At 39.0% G+C, this 22,499-nt stretch overlaps 1 protein-coding gene and 1 pseudogene across 21 annotated transcripts in view; one reads left to right on the top strand and one right to left on the bottom strand.

Moving 5' to 3' along the window:
- Positions 1-22,499, bottom strand: part of Gigyf2 (GRB10 interacting GYF protein 2) — a 147,188-nt gene that overhangs the window by 22,003 nt on the left and 102,686 nt on the right. For all 21 annotated transcript variants that reach the window (XM_087209411.1, XM_087209415.1, XM_087209416.1 and 18 more), the window contains 7 exons: positions 15,711-15,877; positions 13,224-13,315; positions 11,784-11,891; positions 10,697-10,797; positions 8,692-8,792; positions 6,311-6,472; positions 3,082-3,240 (listed from right to left, as the gene is read on the bottom strand). In XM_087209411.1, coding sequence (XP_087065537.1) covers positions 3,082-3,240; positions 6,311-6,472; positions 8,692-8,792; positions 10,697-10,797; positions 11,784-11,891; positions 13,224-13,315; positions 15,711-15,877 — 890 coding nt within the window. The remainder of the gene's footprint in view (positions 1-3,081; positions 3,241-6,310; positions 6,473-8,691; positions 8,793-10,696; positions 10,798-11,783; positions 11,892-13,223; positions 13,316-15,710; positions 15,878-22,499) is intronic.
- On the top strand, positions 19,063-20,459 carry LOC106007985 (vitamin D-binding protein pseudogene; annotated as a pseudogene).

Genomic DNA, 22,499 nt, shown 5'->3' with positions numbered 1-22,499 from the left:
CTTTCCTCTATTTATAGACTTAGAATCCTATTTATAATCATGTAGGCTCTTATTTGTATAGAAATTAAGAATACGATTTTAAATATGAATGCAATGGCAAGAAAAATAGTTAAGCAGTCTTAAAGAGCAAAGCTGCAAGACATACTAACTTGAATTTAAGGCATGATAAACTATGAAACCAAGTCAGTGCCTTACTTGCATACAGGCAGAATGATCGGTAAGAGAAAAGTCCCCAAAAGAAGTTATTTATACAACTAATTTTGACCAAGGCACCAAAGATTCTCAGTGGAGGGAGGAAGGATTATAAAAACTGGTGCTGGAATAACCCATTCGTCATATCATACACACACACAAAAAACAATTCAAACTTACTTTTAAAAGTAAAACCGTAAAGCTTTCAGAAAAATAACAGGAGATATTTTAATGATCTGCAAGTATGAAAGATACTTTTGAAAGAAGGAACAACAACAAAAACTCAAAATGAAACAAAAGAAAAACTAGGCTGGGGATATAGCTTAGTGTACACAAAGCCCTCGATTCAATCTTCAGCACCACTAAAAAACACTCAACAAAATTAAAGTTTTCTGTTCATCAAATTTGCCACTAACCAGGTGCAGTGACATATAATACCAGTACTCTGGGACTCTAGGAGGCGGAGGCAAGAAGATCACAAGTTCTGAGGCCATTCTAGGCAACCCAGTGAAACACTTCAACGATAAAAAATAAAAATAAGGCTGGGAATATTGCTCAGTGAAAAGGTCCTGGCTCTAATCCCTAGTACTCCATGGAGCGGGCTGGGGATATGCCACTAAGAAAATCAATAGACAAGTCACCTGGGGGAAAATACTCATAAAACATTTATTTAACAAGAAACATGTATTCAAAATATAAGGAATCCACATCAAAAAGAGCTAAAACGAAATTTTAGGGAAAAATAGATAAATTAGACATTACCAAAATTAAAACCTTAAGTGTTTCAAAGCTACCAAGGGAAGGGCCAGGGATTTAGCTCAGTGGGTCCGGCGCCTGCCTGGAAAGTGCAAGGTCCTGAGTTCGATCCCCGGTACCAAAAATAAAATTAAAAAAAAAAAAAAGCTACTAAGGGAAAAGAATAGAAAACCTAAAAATAAATCCATGATTTACACTCAGTTAATTTTCAATAAAGATGCCAAGAACACACAACTGGGGAAAGAAAGGATGGTCCCTTCAAAAATTGGTGCTGGGTAAAACTGAATATTCACAAGCAGAAAAATGAAATCAGATCTTCACCTCACACTATAGAGATAAATCATTACATTACAAATTGTTAAAACTGAGAGGTTTATTGGAACTTGATGTACTATTATTCTATTCATTTTGTGTTAAGTCTGGCACTTGCTAAACAAAAATACAAACATCCATTCATTTTATTTTCACCACAGAGGAGAGCAAAAACAAGAAAGACTCTAAACCCACCCCACCCCCGCCCCGAAAATAGGTTTTTCTTTTTTCTTCCTGTACTGAGGATTGAACTCAGGGCCTTTGCACTGAGCTGTATCTCCAGCCCTTTCTTATCTTTTGAGGCAGGATGTCTTCAAGTTTCTAAGTGCACAGGTTGGGTTCAAACTTAGGATATCCCTGCCTCAGCCTCCCAAAGTGCAGCAATTACACATATGAGCCACTGTACGAGACATCCCTGCGCAGTGCTAGGGGGTTATGAGTGGCTGGTGCTTCTTCTGTTTTATACCAGGAGTCAGACCGAAGCCCTGGTGTGACTCAAACGGGCATGTTTAACTAGCAGGGTTGGGCTAGTATTGCTCCTTTGCTAATGGCTGTCACTGAGGCCCAATTCCTGGTCTGAGAAGTGGCAGGGCCCTGCTGAGTTACATGCCGCTGAGGTCAGCATGACCTCAATTAAAATCCTTTCCCCTGAACTATCACTTTTTACTGACCTTGTGGGTTGCTTGCTAATTTCGCCTAGTCCCAGTAACGGTTTCTTCTATCCTAGCAAGATAAGCAGTGTCTACTCTCTAACAGCCCTGCCTGGCGCCATCATGCCAGGTGTTTGGCAGTAATTCACTAGATGCCTTCAGAGCTCCCTAACTTCCTGTTCCTTCTCACAACTGTATTCCATAAATGCTGGATGTGCTTGGGGCTTTTTGTCTTTGTTGCCTAGAGCAGCACTGATCAGGACCCAAGGTTCAGCTTCATTGTAAGTCTCGTTCCATCTATTCTTTAACCTTTTGCTGGTGCTGTGGTGGCTCACAGGAGGCTGGGACCCACTGCAGGGGTCTCCACCAACATTCATTTGCTCTGATCCTTAAAAGCCACCATGCCCAGAAAATAGTTTCCATTTGAGGAAAAAAATTAGATTTAAGTGACTATTATAGTTTGTATCTAGACATCTCTCCAAAGTTTAATGCACTCATAGGAGGAGCTTTTCAGAGTTTCCTGGACCTAGGGTGTGATACTAGGATTAAGGGTGTGTTGCTGGATGTTGTGGGGCACCCCTATAATCCCACCACTTAAGAGGCTGAGACAGGAGGATCACTTCGGTTTGAGGGCAGCCTGGGCTAGAAGTGAGTTTAAGCCCAGCCTCACTACACAGTGAAACCCTGTCTCAATCTCCTACCCCAAAGAAAGGGTGTGATGTGGGGATAAAGGCTGCCCCATCCTGGGTGTGAGTAGCACTGCCCAAAGGGCAGGTAGCCTCAATGAAATATAATGGGACAGAAAGGAGTCAGCTGCTTCTGCTGCTGCTGTTGCTTGTTGCTACTGCTGCCTCCTGTTTTACACGCCATGAACTGAACTGTTGTTTCTCCTCTGCGATGTCCCTGTCATGCTTTCCTGTCTTGGAGCCAGCCACCTATGGACTGAAACCTCTGCAAACTGTGAGCCAAAATAAATCTTTCCTTGCTTAACTCTGGGTGTTGGGTATTTTGTCTCAGCAATGACAAAGATAACCAAGACAGTGACAAAAGCTTGATAGGTTTCTCCTGATAATTTTCAGGAACATGGCAAGTTTTTAGATATACTATCTTAACATCCTAAGGACAATTCCTAACTTCAAAGAAGCAATTTGAAGAGCAAACATCTGGGTACCTGTTTCCGTAACAATTCTTCCTGTTTCCGCCTTTCTTCCTCTTCTCTTCTCCTTTCTTCCAGCCTCCTAAGAGCTTCCTCTTGCTGCTGTCTTTCTTCTTCTTCTTGCTGTCGTCTTAATGCAATTTCTTGCTCCCTCTGGCGACGCAGAGCCTCTTCCTGAAGGGAAAAAAAGACAGGTGGGGATGTGATATTTTGGCTCTACCAGTCAATATACTATGCTATAATCTGAAAAGATATGGATTATGTGCTGCTAAGTATGTTAACAATAAATTTAAAAAGTATGTGAGTTGAGCTGGGGATTTAGCTCAGTGGCACCATGCCTGCCTCACAAGAGCAAGGGCCTGAGTTTGATCCCCATACCAAAAAAAAAGTATGTGAGTTGGGGACCAGACACATTAGGAATTTTCTTAGAAATTATATTTAAAATACGAGTATATTGCAATCCATCATAAAGTCTATCCAGATTTTTTTACTGGCTTCATCCTTTATGGATTAACACATTCAAAACTGGCCTGTAATTCGTATGTCTCACTGCCGGGTAGCTTGAACCACCTGTGGTACATGCATGGGTGTCCTATTGGGTGGCTTTTTATATCAACTTTATTAGTAAGAAGACAGATAAAAGTGGTTAGATCTGCCTGTACAACCAGTGGTATAAACTGCCCGATGGGACAGTTATGCATGTCTAAGCTGGCAGGAGCATGTTAACCACAGAGGAGGCTCACATTAGAACCTAGGCTTTGGTTTCTCCATCAGCACTTTCAACCCTATTTTTTACTCAGCTGAGAATCTAAGCATGAAGAGGTCAAATCAGTGCAAGGCTATCAAAACCTCCTGGTCTGGTAAGAGCAGTTCTGTCAGTCAGAAGTACTGGGGAAACCATATGTCCCACCAGAACATGTTCTAAGGAACAGAAGTCCCACCAATATTATTAGGCACAACACAGAAACAAACTCTGTTGTCAGAATCATTTAGGAAATGTCGAGCATATGCAATACAGTTTAGAGCCTCTTTATACCGCTGCATAATTGAACTCTAAGAAATTTAAGTGGTTCCTATCTCAGCATGGATCCTTCTGTTTTCCACAGAGCATTTATTAGGATCAATAGAGTAAAAGTTAGACTTTGAGGCCAATAGAGAATGAATTCTTTTCATTAGAATCTATAAAAACCACAACAGTAAAGGAAACCAATTCCCCCCAAAAATAAAAATAACAAAATTGAAAAATATTAAACCTCAGTGGTTATAAATATTTAAATGCTTAGCTATGAGAATTTTCATTAAAACATTCATATATAAAACACTTATATAAATAGCTGGGAACAGTAGAGGCAAGAGGATTCCCATGAGTTCGAAGCGAGCCTGGGCTACAAAGTGAGTTCAAGGCCAGCCTGAACTACACAGCAAGATTCTGTCTCAAGAAAACCAAACCAAACCAACCAACAAACAACAACAACAAAAAGCTGGGGAAAAGCCTCATGTCCAACAACAATAAATGTGCTGAATTATTGTAACTTAGAACAATTTCCTATAGCCAGCAAATATGACATAGATTGTAGATGTGTATTTAACATGGAAAGATGATAGGATTCATGAATGTGAAAAGGTAAGTTGTAAAACATTAAGTACAAATGATACATACTTTTTTAAAAAGCATATAGTCAGCCGCCCTCTCTATCTGCGGGTTCAACCAACCACAGATTGAAAATATGTGGAAAACAAAAATTGTGTCTGTACCAAACATGTACAGACTTTTTTCCTAGTCACTGTTTCCTTTAAAAAAAGTGATATAACTAGTACTTTATACATGGCATTTAAACTATTATAAGACATCTAGAGATGATTACAGTATGAAGGAAATATGCACAGGTTTTACGCAAATACCACATCATTTACACGAGGATCCTGAGCCTCTGTGGATGCTGCTGTCTGAGGGTATCCTGGAAAGAATCCCCTGCAGGTGTCAAGGAATGGCTGAATATCACTGCAGAGTCTTTCCTCCCTATTTTCAAACAATAATCACTAAAACAGAAATAAAGGTTCATTTAGGAAAAGAATAGAGGGCAGAGGTCTTAGGTGAAGATAAATATATTTGTTTAAGTACTATATATTAGAATGAGTAAGCACATGAAAAGATATTCAACATCAGTAATGAGGGAAATGCAAATCAAAACTACAGTGAGATACGTCATACCCAGTAGAAAAGCCATTATTAAAAAACAACAATTTTTAAAAAGTCTTTAAACGTATTGTATACCTAAAATGTACCAATAAAAGAATTTAAATCTAAAAAAAAATAAATGTTTAATAACAACAACAAAAAAGTCTTGACAAGGATGTGGAGATATTGGAACCCTTGTGTATTGTTAAGAAAGAATGTAAAATAGTGCAGCAGCTATGGAAAACAAGCATGGTGGTTCCTCAAAAAAATTAAAAATATAATTAGCATGTGATTTAACAATTACACTTCTGGGTATATGCCCAAAAGAACTGAAAGCAAGGATTCAAACAGGTATCTAAATATCCATGTTCATAGCAATGTAATTCACCACAGCCAAAATATGGAAATTATCCAAATATCTATCAACAGACGAATGGATTAACAAAAATACAGCAACTACATATAACAGAGTATTACAGTCCTTAAAAAGGAAAGAAATTCTGACATGCTACAACATGGAATCTTAAGTAAAATAAGCCAGACACAAAAAGGCAAATATAAGTATCGTATGAGTTCATCTATATTAGGTACCCAGAGTAGTCAAATTCATAGAGACAGAAGAAACCAAAGGCTAGGGAAGGAGGGACTGGGGCTCTTTAATAGGTAAATAGTTTCAGTAGTTTGCAGTATGCACACTTAAAATGGTTAAGATGATAAATTTTACGTTATATGTAAGTTATCAGATTTTTTTCTTGAAAGCTCATTTGACTTTTTAAAAAAATGTAATACTGTACACCAAAATTATTTCCTAATGTTTTTAGCAAAAAGGATAGAAATTTTTCTAGCTGGTTTATAAAATATAGGAAACTATGCAAAGGACATCAATTCTAAGAATGAAGAACACCCCTCCAGTGGGAACTGGTAGGAAACAAGAGGTTCTTCCTAAAGCCAAGCGAGTCTTCTAAGGTTCTAATCCCAATTCTATTGATTTTGATACGGAAGTAAGAAGATCACCTAAGTCCTAACCCAGGCGCTACTGCTCTGGCAGAGTTCCCAGAGCGATACCTGTTTCCTTCGGGCAAGCTCTTCTTCCTCCCTCCTTTTCCTCTCTTCTTCCTGCTGCCTCCGAAGAATTTCCTCCTGCTGTCTCCGGAGCTCTTCTTGCCTCTTCCGCTCCTCCTCTTCCCGTTTTGCTCTCATTTCTGCCTCTCTTCTCTCCTGCTCTAGCTGGGATGACATGAGAGTATTCTCAGAAATTTAAAACCGAGCATGAAATCACCCAAAAACCACCGAGCTGCCGGCCCTGCTGGAGACGCTGAGAGGTACAGGCACTGCCATTCATTGTTACTTGTGCTGCACCTGGGTGATGAAACTCGTATGCAGCCTAAGCTCTGTCATGTCGTGGCAGTCACGAGAGCTTTACGCTCTTCCAAACTGAACGCACCTTGCTCTCCATTTTGGCACCTCCTCACCCCATATTAAATTACAGCACAACTAGACACAGGACAGAAAGTGGCCAGTATAGGATTAACATCAGAATTCTTCTGAGGGTACTGTGTCTGTTATTTCTTTACTCATCCCCACAAAGAATTTTCTGACTGAAGATCTAACAGTGTGGCTACAAGGTCTCAATAGCTATGTTGTAAAGCTGCTAGTGTGTAAAATTATATAACTCTTTTTTTTTTTTTTTGGTACTAGGGATCGAACTTGGGTCCTTGCACTTGCAAGGCAGGCAGTGGAACCACTGAGCTAACTCCCCGGCCCTATATAATTCTTTAAAATGTGAAAACTAATCACTTAGCAAACTATCATTCACAGTTTCCAATACTAGTCAAAACCAGCATCTACTCTCCAGTCCCACTGCCAGTTATAGTCCAGGCCTTCACCGTTCTCATTCACATTTCTAAAAGTCTCTTATCTACTTTTCCCGTATCTACTTCTGCTTGTGTTTGTCGGCTCAAAGTCTAACCCTTACCAAAAGAAATCACTCCTACACTTACATTTGACAGCACTCTTCATCCTAAGAAGTTTCAACTCCTTAACACGATATGCTCATGAGATCCTCATGACTGGCCATCTCATCTTCTTTAGTCTCGTCTTTCATTTGTCAGATGCGCAATGACTCCAAGTCAGACCTATTTATGTAGCTGTTTCCAGGGTCCAGCATTTTCTTTATGCATTTCTAAACCATTACTGGCACTACAGTTCCTTCAACTGCAACTTACTTTTTACCTCCTTGGACTCTGTCATCCCCGAACCATGCTAAGTCCTACTAATTTCTTCAAGTGAAAATTGGTTATTACTGTCTATCAAAAGTGTCCCCTAGGGGCTGGAGATTTAGCTCAATGGTTCCAGCGCTGGCCTCGCAAGTGCAAGGTCCCGAGTTCGATCCCTGGTACCAAAAAAAGAAAAAGTGTACCCTTATTCTTGGTCCTCACCTCTCCAATTGGGTAGCTGGTCCACATTCTCTGTCACTACCATGCCAAGTGCTCCTTGTCTGTCTCTTCGCCCACACACACAAGGCTGCAAACTCCTGAATGATACTAATATTTATCATCTATATGTACCCTTACAAAGCACCAGGAAACTAGAAGACACTCAAGAACTGTTAGGAATTATGGGCTCTCACACATTTATGGAAACATACCCTAACTACGAACCTTTACACACACTGGGCACTCTAAAGACCATTGCTACCTCAGGGGATGAGACTCCAGTAAGTGGAAAACAGAAATAAGACTCCCTTGGAAGCATGAGAACCCAGAAATTCTAAAGACACCAGGTGTTGGTACAGAAATGCTCTTCTGGCAAGTACTAAAATCAAACTTCAATATTCCTACTTTCTCCAGAAAACATGAATGAACACAGGTTCCAATGGTAAGGCTGGGCTTTTAGCTTTCATGTTTGGGGATAAGATTCTCTGTGGGAACTCAAGCCACAGATCAGAAGTAGTGGATATTTTCTCAGTCTTAGTACTTGCAACAAATGTTTATTTCATGAGCAATGGAGCTAAAACAAACATTAATGTTTCAACTAAAATCATCACTCATTAATTTTAATTGTATTGAGGTCTTTTTTGAGAGAAGACACAATAAGGATAAAATATGAACATACTTATATCAACTAATATATCAGTAAATGGAAAAAAAAGTACAGTGGTCCCTCGATTCACGAACGCTTTTGCTTGCAAACAATTTGGTTTGCAAACAGATGTGTTTGGCAAAATTTTGTTTTTGTTTTCAAACTCTGCATCAGGTGACGAACATAACTGTAGCCATCTTTCCTGCACAAACACGAACGCAGCCATCTTTTCCAGAATCGTGGAATAAATTAAGCTTGTGAACCAAGGTACCACTGTACAGCTAGCCAGAGCGAAATGACTAAACAGAAATGCTACATCCTGTATCTGTAAAGTATGTACTCCCGTAAAAGAATGAGTTTCAGACCTTTGCAGCTTTGGCCTTTTCTAGCTGTTGAAGCTGTTCCAGGGCAGGGGCTGTTGTTGTGGTGTCCAGGGGAAGATCCCATACACTACCACCTTCCCAAACTGTGAGACAGGGGGAGAAAATGAAGGTCGGAGTTTATATACATGATCACATGTCCACTAGTATAATGAGAAAAGCTGCTTCCCTGGGCCTGAACAAGCATCACATACATCTATTTTGCTTTAAGTAGACAGAACTGCCAATGGGCTCTCTTTTCTATCAATATACTTCTCTACAAAGAAAGGAAGCATTAGGTATTTACCGGGAAACTTATTTCATCCTTGAAAAGCTCCATAAAAGCATCTGTTCATACATTTATCTTTACAGATGAACAAACTAGTTTGAAAACTTCCAAGGACAAAGGGTAAGCATGTATGTGGCCATGCCAGGATTTCAAAAGCAGTGTATGAGATTCCAACACCCATGGCTTTCCAGTAGCTATACAGCTACTTACTGAACACCAAACAGAACTAGATAGCTGCACACTGTGACTGTAATTAAATGCCACTGAAGTGCTCACTTAGAAATGGTTTTAATGTACTGGGTGTGGTGGCACATGCCTGTTATCTCAGCACTTGGGAGATTGAGGCAGGAGGATTGCTGTGAATTCGAGGCTAGCCTGAGCTACATAATGAGTTGAAGGCCAGACTGAATAACGAGATCCTGTCTCAAAAAACCAAACCAAACAAAACAGAACAGAACAAAAGGTTATAATGTGAAATTCATCGTAATAAAGACACAGATCATGTGCCCCACAGCTGGAGCTAGAGAAGTCACTGCAAGGGCTCGGCAGAATTCATAAGGCACTTGGTTTGACTGATATAAAAGGCAGCAGCACAGGGTCAGATATGGGAACAAATAGATCAAAGTTTCTGAGTCCATGTTCCTATTACCAGCAAGGTTTGCTGACACCATTTTTCAGCATTCTCTATTTTCTACACTCCTATTACAATGTATTTATGAGACAATTAAATATTGTCTGTATAAAACCAATGGCTTAAATGACTTTAATTGTATACAAACCACAATAGAGAAATTGTTTAATATAATATTTAGTTTCCAAAACATTGAAGAATGTATTAACATCCTAACTATAAATGGCTACCATGAAAAAAAACAAGGTGACTATAGTATGGAAAGTCTGTGAAGAAGGACGATCAGTCCTACCACTGCCATAATATGCACGGTTAGTGCTAAGAGAACTGTGGCTTGATGGCTTAGCAACTCTAAGAAAATACCGATGTCTATGGTTCTAGACAATTTCTAACATCAACAAATATTTTTTTTTTTGGTACCGGGGATTGAACTCAGGGCCTTGTGCTTGCGAGGCAGGTGGCAGAACCACTGAGCTAAATCCCCGACTCCTAACATCAACAAATATCTCCTATAAGGATTACTCATTATTCAAACCCCCCCACCTGGTTTATGTATCAGACCTTAAGAAACAGAACTGCTTGTTCCACTAATGTCAAGACTTCAAATTTTAAAAGTCCCAACCTCAAATTTCCTGAATGATGAAAAAAATCAGAGAAGTAACTGATGAAGGTGTTCACTTCAAAGCAGGCTTTATTTTCCCAAAATCCCTGACACTTGCAGTGTCAACATGTGCATCGATCCTTAATTCAAAAGGAGATTGATGTCTCTACTTATGCTTTTTTTTTTTACTCTGGTTGAAGAGAGCAAAAACAAAAGACTTTTCCACACTGGTTAGGACAACATAAAAAAGAAAGCTGACCCAAAATTCAAGAAGCTTATATATTTAAATAGTTTCTACCAAATCCTTAGCAGTGTATTTTTATCAATACCTTTAATCTTTTGCTGAGATCTAATAATAATGAAACTTTTTGCTAATATTCAATATAAAAATGGATCAAAATCCCTGACAGAGTTTTCTAAAATTAAATTATAAAATTATTATTACACTCTAACCCTTGGAGTTGCACTGAAGGGCAACCTAAGTTTTTACCTGCAGGTTGTGAGGCTGCTGGTTGAAGCTCCCAGATAGAGCCAGTATCTGGTACTGACACAGACCTAGTTACTGAGGGAATGATGCTCTGATCAGACAGTCTGCGAAAGGGAATAAAAAAATGAAAGTGTTCTTGTAATTTACAAAAGTTCAGAGGAATTTCTAGGCTATTTGTAGGTTTTTCCAGGTTATTTGGCCAGAAAACTCTTTCATTGTTTTAAATAAAACCTAACACTACCAAAGAAATCAAGAAAGGAACAAAAATAGAGGCACAGTGATCACACTTCTGAAATCTTCTATAATATTACCAAATACTAATTTCTAAATGACAGCTATACCTGTTGTTTTTAAAACCCTGGATTATCTCAATAAAAGTCATGGGGGCACTATGCTGTAACAACAACAAGAACAAAGTGTGTAGTCAGCTATCTGAAATTTTCAATGTGTTGGGTCAGCCAAGCCCACCAGCCTCTCAGGGTCTCCATCTGCCTGTCTTTAAACAGAGACCCTACCACTAATCTGCTTGCCTCTGGGTTAAGGCTCAAATGAGAATCGTGAATCCTTTTGATTACTGGACATTACTGGTTTTGAGAACAGTGACTGGCACATCTTCAGAAGCTAGGGGAAATATTCTGAATGATAATCTGAAGCAGCAGAAGCAAGATTTTTTGCATAATTTATTTTTCCTTAGGCCTACCATAATGGCTTCTGGACTCCAGAAAATCATAACCCGACATAGCATTATTAATGTCTTTTTTTTGAGCTATCACAGGTAAAAATGAAATTAAAAATTCTAAACTATAAATGTTTTGATGTAGGATTCCTAAAACTATACTACTTCTCAAAGGTGTTCGTTATTCTTTATTATTCAACTGTATCTTCTATAAGTAAAATGACCAAATGAATGCTTGACTCCAGCTAAATTATTTTTTAAAACAATATTGCTTTTAAAAATAACATGCAAATATGTGCTATGAGCATTCCAATACCAGAATTCACACATTATAGTAAAATTCCTTTCTTCTCTTTTGTGCACATGTCCACAGCACACACACAAAAGGTGACACATAATGGAAGGACCACAAACCTCATTTTTAGAGCCTGGAACTGTTGGAGAAGAAGGGCCAACTGTTGCTGCTGCTGGGATGACAAGGCTGCTTTCTGCTGTTGAGCCAAAACCTGTGCATACTGTTGTCTTCAAAGAGTTGGGGGGAGAAAAAAAAGTATAACCTGATCTATCCGTACTTAGTTCACTAGAATGAGGCACTGAAAGACAAAGCTCAGTTCATCACCTCCCAGGATTAGAAATACCAATCAAAGATATTTTACAATTTTTCATGATGATAGCTGTCATAAAGAAAATTTTGTAATTCATTCTAGAAAGAAATGAACTAATGGACATACTTCTGAGTAAAAAAGAAAGTCACAAAATGTCAAAAAAAAAAACCTGGCAAACGCCCTCAAGGTATTAATAGTCCTTTACCAAATTGTAAGCAAAAACTAAAACAGATTGGGACAGCTAACTACAACTGAAAGCACCCATTGAAAAAAATACAATCACTTCTATAAAAATTTTCCAATTTATGTTTCAACTTGTATGGGGGGGGGGGGCAAACCCAGGAGCATTGTACCATTCAGTACATTGCCAGCCCTTATTTATTTATTCAGTTTGAAGCAGGATTCACCACGTTGCCCAAGGTGAGACTCAGACTCCAGCCCTCCTACTTGGTTTCTTCAGTGCTAGGGTTACAGGCATGACAGGCCAAGCTTTAACTTGGAAATTTTTAGGTAAGTTTTTTCACTACATCTGAAATGACCAGAGTAAGTATTTTCAGCTTTGTAGGTCATATAATCTCTGCTGTGACTACTTGGTTCTGTCTTTGTGAGGCAAAAGCAGCTATAGACAATCTATAAAAACAAGCAGCAGAACATCCCCAGACTTTGCCAACCTTGGCACCAAAGTGAATCTTACTTCTATGAAAAAGACACACAACTGAGTGATGCTGAAATCATTCTATACCACTCCTAACAATGTAAACGTTAATTTCTTCCCATCTTCTTGCCTATGTGTTTTCCCTGAGCGCTGAAAGCTGAGCGCACCTTAGAAAGCACTTCAATTATTAAATCTTTGTTGCCCTTCCCTTTCATGTGTCATCATCTGCAAACTTCTGATATTTAAGAAGTAAAATAAGACTAAATTAGAATGCACAGTTGTTACTCAGGTATGATGACACATATCTGCAATCCTAGCATTCTGGGAGGCTGAGGCAGGAGGATCCAAGTTTGAGCGCAGCCTGGGCAATTTAGTTACTTAGTGAAACCATCTCAGGATAAAAAATAAGAGCTGGGAATGTAACAGAGAACAAAGGCCCTGGGTTCGATCGCCAGTTAACACCCCATCACCTCCCCAGTATAGTCTATAGTCTCATGTAAGCCCTCCGCCCTCTACTGCAAGGTGAGCCTCAGGAGCAGAGTCTATCGAAAGCCACTCTGGTGCTGCACTCAGCCTACGCATTACTGTCCTTACTGTATCAAGAACTGTTGGTACTGGAGGTGCTGCATCTGGTATAAGGCTGTGAGTTCCTGCTGCCTGGTCAGTCGTTCCTGGTCCAACTCCCCCTGGGAGTAAAAGAGTGGAGCAAGAAACATCAATTAAATATTAAAACTGCAAAAACCTAAAAGCCACTTAGTATCTACATCTGTAAGCAGAATGAATCTCAGACCTTCACCTCCCACACCACTCTTGCCCAAATCTTGAACTGCTGCCTCCACTGCAGCCTTACAAGCTGGATGTTAGAAGTACAGTCCAGTTTTTACAGTATCCAAAAAACAGCACAGTACCTATTCCCAATCTAAAAGTGATTTATAACTTTGGAAGTCATGTAGAAATTAGAGAAATGGACAATGCAGATACAAGTAAAATTTATCAAAAGGCCAATGGAAGTACTATGTTAAGAATTTTGCAATGGCACAAAATGAACAGAGGAAGCCAGTGTTTCTAAGTGTATCCAAAGATATTGAGAATATGAAAGGAGCTTTGAAAATTATTGCTCTACTCAAAAATAGAAGTTTCTATTGCTATTAATACATCATGAGTTAGAAAAAATAAGCTGTAGTAAAACACTACATTTTTAGCTTATATTTCAAATAATATGACTGGAATTTAAATCTTGAAAAGTTAAAATTGCAAAACAGAAATGTGAAGTGTACAATAACAAAAGTATATGATGATGTGGACTAAACTTACGTAAATCTTGAGTATACACTTTGTATCTTTCTTGTACTATATACACTGTTTATATATATTTTCGTTTTGTTTTGTTTTTGTACCGGGGATCAAACTCGGGACCTTGTGCTTGCAAGGCAGGCAGCAGCACCACTGAGCTAAATCCCCGGCCCTACACTGTTTATATTTTAAAATAAAATATTTTGATATACATCTTGAAGTGGGATCATCTGAAATTCTTTCTTTCTCATTAAGTAACTGCAGGGTAATAGCTACCCCAGGTCAATCTACATGAGCAAAGTATGGTGACACATAACTGTCATCCCAGCATTCAAGGGGCTCAAGGTGAAGCAGGAAGATTCCAAGTTTGAGGCCAGCCTGAGCTACAAAGCAAGTTAACCCTGGCCTGAAACAGAGACACTGTCTCAAAAGATAAACAAATACCTCCTACATGAAAACCTAGATTTTAAGGAATATTCCTCATGAAGGTGAGCTTTCTTCTTTCCAGTGTTACTTGGACCAAAGATAACAGCTGACAGGAGGCAGAGCTTTCCAAAATATCCACACAAGTGGGTATGACTGACGCTTACCTTCTACATGGGAAGTTAAGAAATGGACTGGAACAAGAATGCCAAGATCCAATTTATGAGCTTTGGCTCCCCACACATGAAACCTCAACTTCAGAAAGGGGAATTAGGCTTAAACATGATATGTATGTTAAATCTATAAACAAAAATACATAGTATAATTTTTCTTTGGACTTAAAACAACTAGGAGACTATCAGGAGAAATACTTCTCCTCACCTATGTCTCATCTATGAGACACGAAAAAGGAAGTGTATGGCCACTGTGCTTATGTATAAACTCCCATGACTACAAGAAGCAATGTCTTGTCTTCATCTCAGAAGAACTTAACATAAGCCCTAGTACAGAGCCTCAATGTATAGTTGATAAAATTAGTCAGAGGGATGTACTACTGTGCAAAGTGTTTGCACTGAAGGTATTTTTAGACAAAGTCTCATTATGTAGTCCAGGGTGCCCTTGAACTCACTATGTAGCCCAAGCTGGCCTTGAACTTATGGTAATGCTCCTGCCTCAGCTTCCCAAGTGCCAGGATTATAGGCTTGCACCATACTAAAGGCTTTTTGACAATGATCACTAAGGCATCAGTCACTTCAACCTGGAGATACAAGGGGAGGTAGATGTTTAGAGACCTCCAAAAGAACTCTACTGGGAGAGGCAGGAGCAAATTCAAGAGAAAGGTCAAAAGTTTAAGTCCTTAAAATATCCTGAAGCACTAGTGACTTTAACGTAAACCTCAAATTCAAGAATTTTATGAGCTAGAAAACAAGAGGCAAACTGAAGTAAAGGAAAGAGAATGGGTAGTCTAATTAGTAGTAATAAGGAACTGAAAGAGACCAGCTATACCAAAGCACAGTAGATAAATAAAGGTAAAAGCTCTGACATAAGCTTAGGAAAGTAAGAAGCCAGACCATTCAGGACCTGGTAGGTGGGTCAAGATAAAATACTGGCCTTCATTCTACAGCTACTAGAAAGCTACTGAAGGGGTGTGTGTATGTGTGTAACAGAGGAGTGGGGATAGGAGAGAGGGACAGAGAGAGAGAATGGGAGAGAACAGGAATGAATGTGAAAAGGTTATTACAGCTTGGTATTCATTCTCCCATTCAGGACCCGACCCCCCATTCTAATACATTTCAATTACTTTCTAAGAGGAGCAAGTGTCCCTATATCTAACACATATCCCAAGCTGGTGGGGAAGGCACTCACCATATGAGGAGGGGGAGCTGGGCTGGGAGAGAAGGGAACCCTTCCCCACATTTTCATGATGTCACCAAGAGGCTGGAAGCTTTCATCACATGCTCTCTTCACCAGCAAAGACATAGTGAAGTAGCCTGCCTGAAACCACTCAGCCATCTCCTGATTATTGAAGGGACCTACAAGAGCACCAATTAAACAGAAGAGCTATAAGAATCCTTCCCACAGTTCTAAAAGCAAACAAAAAATCCAAAAACAAAACAAAATTTCCTGCATATGATCATTATAAAAATTTTTACAATACCTTAAATTACCTCCATGGGTAGTGAACAGGCTTCTAACTAATAAAATACTTAGGCATACAGAATATAAATATGTTCCAGCTGAACATGTTCTCCATTATTTATGTTCTGCCAGAGATGAGTGAAGGCAGGACAAAATATAAACCATAATCAATTAAACTAAAGATTACTACTTACCTAGATAGTACTAAATCTGGCCTTGGGAAAATTAATGTTCTCTAGATGTTTTACAATAAGAAATACTCAAGCATTTTGTATATATAATTTAAAAAGCATTCTGATCAATAAAGCATTAATGAATTCATTCAACAAATATTTACTAAACACTGATTATATGACCTAAGGAATGAGAATTTGGCAATAAAGCAAGCCTTGGGACTTCCATTTCAGAAATATGGAGTAAATGTGCTCAAGAGTACAACTAAAAAGCATGGATTTTATATATAAAATAAACAAAAGGGCACTCTGAAGAAGGCACACTGATTAGGGGCCTCCAGGATGAAAACTGGCATGCCCATGAATTCCCTAGAGTTTCCTTTTCATCTCATGTATCCAGACCTGGAGTCTGTCTTAGGATTTTTGGATGTTATAATGGTACGAAAGCAACACACACTTGGTAGAAACCATACTTCAAATTCTGACCTTCTCCCTATGCAGTACTTTACTTACCATGCTGGGCAACAGTGGCAAGACAGCTCCAGCCAGCCGTGTGATAACGGGTGTGTAAAACCCACTCCACAGAGTGGTCCCAGCACTGTGTTGGTAAGCCACAAGCCTCAGCAAGGTAAGTACATTAAATGCATTTTTGACAATATTTTCAACCTATGATGGGGTTATTGGAACTTAACCATGGGTACTAGAAAGTTACTCCAAATACACAAGAAAGTTAAAGGATATGCAAAGATAGCTCATGCAAATATTAATGAAAATAAAGTTACATTAGTAGACATCAGAGCAAAAAAAGATATCAGAGCAATATTAGTAAAAATCAGAGCAATTAAAATTACCAGAGACAAAGAGACATGACACAATAGCAAAGGGATACTTCACCAAGACATAATACTTATACATCTGTATGCACCAAACCACAAAGCTGGCAAAATATATTAAACAAGATCTGAGAGAATTGAAAAAATAGACAAATCCACAACCTGCAGACTATCTTTTGGTCAACATTTGGGAGACCAACTAGAAAATCAGCAAGATTAGAGAAAAATTAAAACCATCAAGTAACAGAAGCAATTTGACATTTTTAGAACACTACAAAGAGCAAAATATACACTGTTTTCAAGTACCCACACAATAAACAGTGCTCGGGGAGATAGATCTTTTGCAAATGGGAAGAGGATCAAGAGAAGGAGGAAGCGGGGAGGGCTGGGAAAGGAAGGGGAAATAACAAGAAGATGTGTTTGGTATCTTAGACAAACAGACCAATTTGTCAAAAAGGAGAAATTGCCATAACTCACACACATATAAACAAATAATTTACATGACTTTATATGTATCTATTAAGGAAATTAGATTTATAATTTAAAATTTCCCCCCCAAAAAACCTCTAGAAAGTTTCATTGGAGAATTCCACTAAACATTTAAACCAAATCTAGTACAATTTCTTCAAGAAAACAAGGGGCAGGGTACTTTCCATTTCAGTTTATAAAGTAGTATTAACCTAAATTAATCCCAGCACTTGAGAGGCTTAGGCAGGAGGGTTCCAAGGTGGAGAACAGCCTGGGGCACATAGTTCCAGGCCAGCCTGAACTACAAAGCAAGACCACACCCTTTCCCTCAAATAGTAAGTAAAATAAAATAAAACCAGACATTAAAGGAAAAAAAAAGTACAAAACATCCTTGACATAGATACAAAAATCTTTTAACAATATAGTAGCAAATAGAATTGAGCAATATATACAAAGGACTGTATAACCCATGGGACCAAGCAGGGAGTTTATCCCAAGGATACAAAGCTAGTTCAATACATAACCACCAATCAGTATGATCTATCCCAGAAATGACTAAAGAAAAACCGTATGATCCTATCAACAGAAACAGAAAGTGTCCCACAAAATCCAACACCTACTCACACTAAAATCTCAGAAAACAGAATGGAGGAGCACTTCCTCGACCTGATAAAGAGTATCTATAAAAACCCTATTGGGCCAGGGATTTAGCTCAGTGGCATAGAGTCTGCCTTGCAAGCAGAAGGTCGAGTTTGATCACAGGTTATTGCAAAACAAAAACAAAAACACAACCTAAAAAACAAAACAAAACAAACCCCTACATTACCTTTAACGATCCTTAACAATGAAAGACTGAATGCTTCCCAGGATTAAGAATACAGAAAAAAAACAACGCAAGGATGTCTGCTCTCACCGCTCTTGCTCAACACAGTGATGGAATAAATGCACAATGAGTCAACAAGCAACTAGAAGGCAAACAAGTTGAAAATGAAAAATTAAAAAATAGAAAAAACAAAACTGCCCCCATCTGCAAAGAACATGACTATTTGGAATCTCAAGGAAATGACCCAAAAAAGTGAGGGGTTCCTTGAACTAATAAATGAATTCAGTAAGATCACAGAGTGTAAGATAAATATCCAAAATTCTATTGTATTTCTATATGCTAGCAGTGAATAAACACTAAGAATATAGTAAATGTACAAATCACTTTAAAAATGAATATTCAGGTATAAATCTTTAAAAATGTACTAAATCTATACTGAAAACCACACCACTGACGCAAGCTATTAAAGGAATCTAAATTGAAGACATACAGTATTGTTGTTGGACTGGAGGACTAATGAAGTAAAGGTAACAATTCTCAAATTTATATACAGAATTACCATTATCCCACCAAAATCTCACCTAGATTTTTGGTAAATATAATCATAATTATTCTAAACTTCATAAGAAAAGGCAAAGAAACTAAAGCTAGAAAGAGCCCACTCTGTGGGCTGTGTGGAGAAGGGAGATGCTACTAGGAGAGGTAGCACCAGGAAAAACTAACCTAATGGGCAGCATGGTGCACTACTGTCAAGTCCTCTGATTACAGAGCTGTGCAAGTTGATGTGTTCTCTCGGCCGAGATTCTGAACAGGATAAAGTCTGCAAGGAGCTCGCCCAACTGGGAAAGGATGACTTCAGAATGCTGTCACTCATCCTCTACAGCAGAAAGTTTTCCAGCAGCACCTTTGAGCAGGTCAGCCAGCTCGTGCAGGAAGTTGTCGCCTTGACAGAAGAGTGCTGTGTGGAGGGGGCCGACCCCGACTGCTATGACACCAAGACCTCAGCCTTGTCTGCCAAGTCCTGTGAAAATGACTCTCCTTTCCCTGTGCACAAAGGAACTCCTGAGTGCTGTGGCAAAGAGGGCCTGGAGCGGAAGCTCTGCATGGCCACACTCAGTCACCAGCCTCGAGAATTCCCCACCTAAGTAGAGCCAACAAACAATGAGATCTGTGAGGTGTTCCAGAAAGATCCGAGGTGTTTTGCTGACCAATTTTTGTATGAATATCCCAGTAATTATGGACAAGTCCCACTGCCACTTTCAGTTGATTACACCAAGAGTTATCTCTCTATGATCGGGTCCTGCTGTACCTCCCCAAGTCCAACCATGTACTTTTTGAAAGACCCAGATTAGACACTTATCACTCCTGACCACTATGTCAAATCAAGTTTGTTCACAATATGCTGCTTATGGAAAAGACAAATCAAGACTCAGCCATCACATAAAATTAGCCCAAAAAGTGCCTACTGCTGATCTGGAGGATGTTTTGCCACTGGCTGAAGATATGACTGCAATCCTCTCCAAATGCTGTGAGTCTACCTCTGAGGAATGCATGGCCAAAGAGCTGCCTGAATACACAGTAAAAGTCTGTGACAAATTATCCAAGAAGAATTCTGAGTTTGAAGACTGTTGTCAAGAACAAACACTCTTGGGCATTTTTACATGCATATGCTTCATGCCAGTTGCCCTACCACTTGAGCTGCCAGCCATCGAGTTGCCCACAAATACAGAAGTGTGTGACCAAAGGAACACAAAAGTCTTGGATCGGTATACATTTGAACTGACTAGAAGGACTCCTGTTCCAGAAGTATTCCTCAGCAAAATACTAGGGACAAGCCTGAAGAGCCTTAATGAATGCTGCGACTCTGAAGACTCTGCTGCCTGCTTTACTGATAAGGGCTCGCAGCTGAAGAAGAAATTATCTTCTTTCACTGAGAAGGGACAAGAGGTATGTGCAGATTATTCAGAAAACACATTTACTGACTACAAGAAAAAACTATCAGAGCGACTAAGAACAAAACTGCCTGATGCCAGCCCCAATGGAGTTGGCAGGCCTGGTGGACAAGCACTCAGACTTTGCCTCCAAATGCTGTTCCATAAATTCACCACCTCGCTACTGTATTTCACAGATTGATGCTGAAATGAGAGATATTCTACAGTCATAATGCATATGTATTGCCTTTGCCCTCGCACTGGAACAACCATGGAATGACCTCTGACAGCCAAACCAAAGTATCCAAGAAGCCCTCGGATACTCCCTACCTTTTCCTGCTATATTGTCTTCATGATCACCATGATGACTTGCTAAGAGAATAAACTGAAATATAATGCAAACAATAAATACAACTGAGAAAAAAAAAGCTAGAAAGAACTTTGAAAAAGGAATAGACTGAGAGGACTAGGTCTACCCAATTTCAAGACTATATAGCTACAATAATCATGACTCTGCAGTGCTAGTGAAGGAACAGACACAAATGATGAATGAAAGAGGACAAAAGACCTAGAAATAGACCCAAACAAATTGCTCAAATGATTTTGACAAAAGAGGAAGAAAGCAATTCAAGAGAGGAAAGACTGCCTTGGTCCAGAAGCAAATGCACATCACAGACAACCTTGAACTAGTATGTCTCATACCTTACACAAAAGGTACCTCAAAATGGATCATATATGTGAATATAAAACATAAAAATTTTAAAAGAAATACTAGAAAAAAATCTTTGGGATCTAAAGCTAGGCAAAGAATTCTTAGACTTAATACCAAAAGGAACAATCCATTAAAAAAAAAACTTATCCAAGGGCCGGGGATTTAGCTCAGTGGTTCCGCCACCTGCCTCACAAGTACAATGTCCCAAGTTCGATCTCCGGTACCAAAAAAAACCCCCCAAAAACAGCCAGATTAACAACAACAAAAAAAGAACTTATCTACTGAACTTCATCAAAATTTATAACTTTTTGCTCTGTGAATGATGGTTACAAAGATGAAAAGAAAAAGGTTGGGAGAAAATATATGAAAACTGTATCAACTGAAGAATAGTATCTAGAATAAATAATCAAAAACCTCCCAACAAGCCAGATGAGATGGGCTCATCCCTGTAATCCTAGCATTTAGAAGGCAGAAGTACGAAGACAGCTAGGTTCATGACCAGCCTGGGCTGCATAGTGAATTCAAAGCTAGCCTGGACTTCAAAGCTAGCCTGGACTACACAGCAAGACCTTGTCTCAAAACACAAAAAAAGAAATTTTTAAATCTCCCAGCAAAGTCCTATGCCTGATGGGTTCACTGAAGAATTCTACCATTTATTACCAAGCTTACTCAAATTTTTCCAAATAACCAAAGAGGAAGGAATACTTCCTAGCTCATTTTATAAGGCCAGAATCACTCTAGATCCAAATCCTAACAACAACAACAACAAAAAAAACAAAAAACGAAATTAAAAAAGATCCCACAGACCACAACTACAGGCAAAATACCTTATCAACACTGATGCAAAGATCTTCAACAAAATACTAGCAAATCTAGCAGCACACAAAAAAGGATTCTACACCATGACCAAGTGGGACTTATTCCTGGAATGCAAAGATGGTTCAACATACAAAAATTCACCAATGTGGCCGAGGATTTAGCTCAGTGGTTCCACCACCTGCCTTGCAGGTGCAAAGACCTGAGTTCAATCCCCAGTACCAAAAACAACAACAACAAAAAAACAAAAATAAAAACAGACTTCCCATTTTAGGGGGGAAAAAATTCATCAATGTGATGCACCACCTTACACAATGGGGGGGGGGATGACAAGATGAATGAGATTATTTCAAATGGTGCAAAAGTGTTCGATAGAACTCATCAAACCTTTGATAATAACAGCTAACAAACTAGGACTAGAAGGAGTCTGCTTTATACTAAAAGCTGTGTAATAAACCCTACAACTAACATAATTCAATGGTGAAAAACTGAAAGTTTGTATTCTAACATAAGAACAAGACAAGCATGTTCACTTTTTCACCATTTCTTTTCTTTTCTTTTTTTGGTACTGGGGATCAAACTCAGGACCTTGCACTTGCAAGGCAGGCGGTGGCACCACTGAGCTAAATCCCCAGCCCTACTTTTCACCATTTCTATTCAATGCAATTCTGAAAAGTTATAGCCACAGCAATTAGTCAAGAAAAAAAAATAAAAGCCATTCAAATTAGAAGAGGGGCTGGGGATTTAATTTAGCTCAGTG

This window comes from Heterocephalus glaber, unplaced genomic scaffold, assembly GCF_053883595.1.
Source record: "Heterocephalus glaber isolate CG9 unplaced genomic scaffold, H.glaber_assembly_v1.0 deba00001004, whole genome shotgun sequence".
Lineage (NCBI taxonomy): Eukaryota > Metazoa > Chordata > Mammalia > Rodentia > Bathyergidae > Heterocephalus > Heterocephalus glaber.
This window is presented reverse-complemented; position numbering and strand designations above follow the sequence as displayed.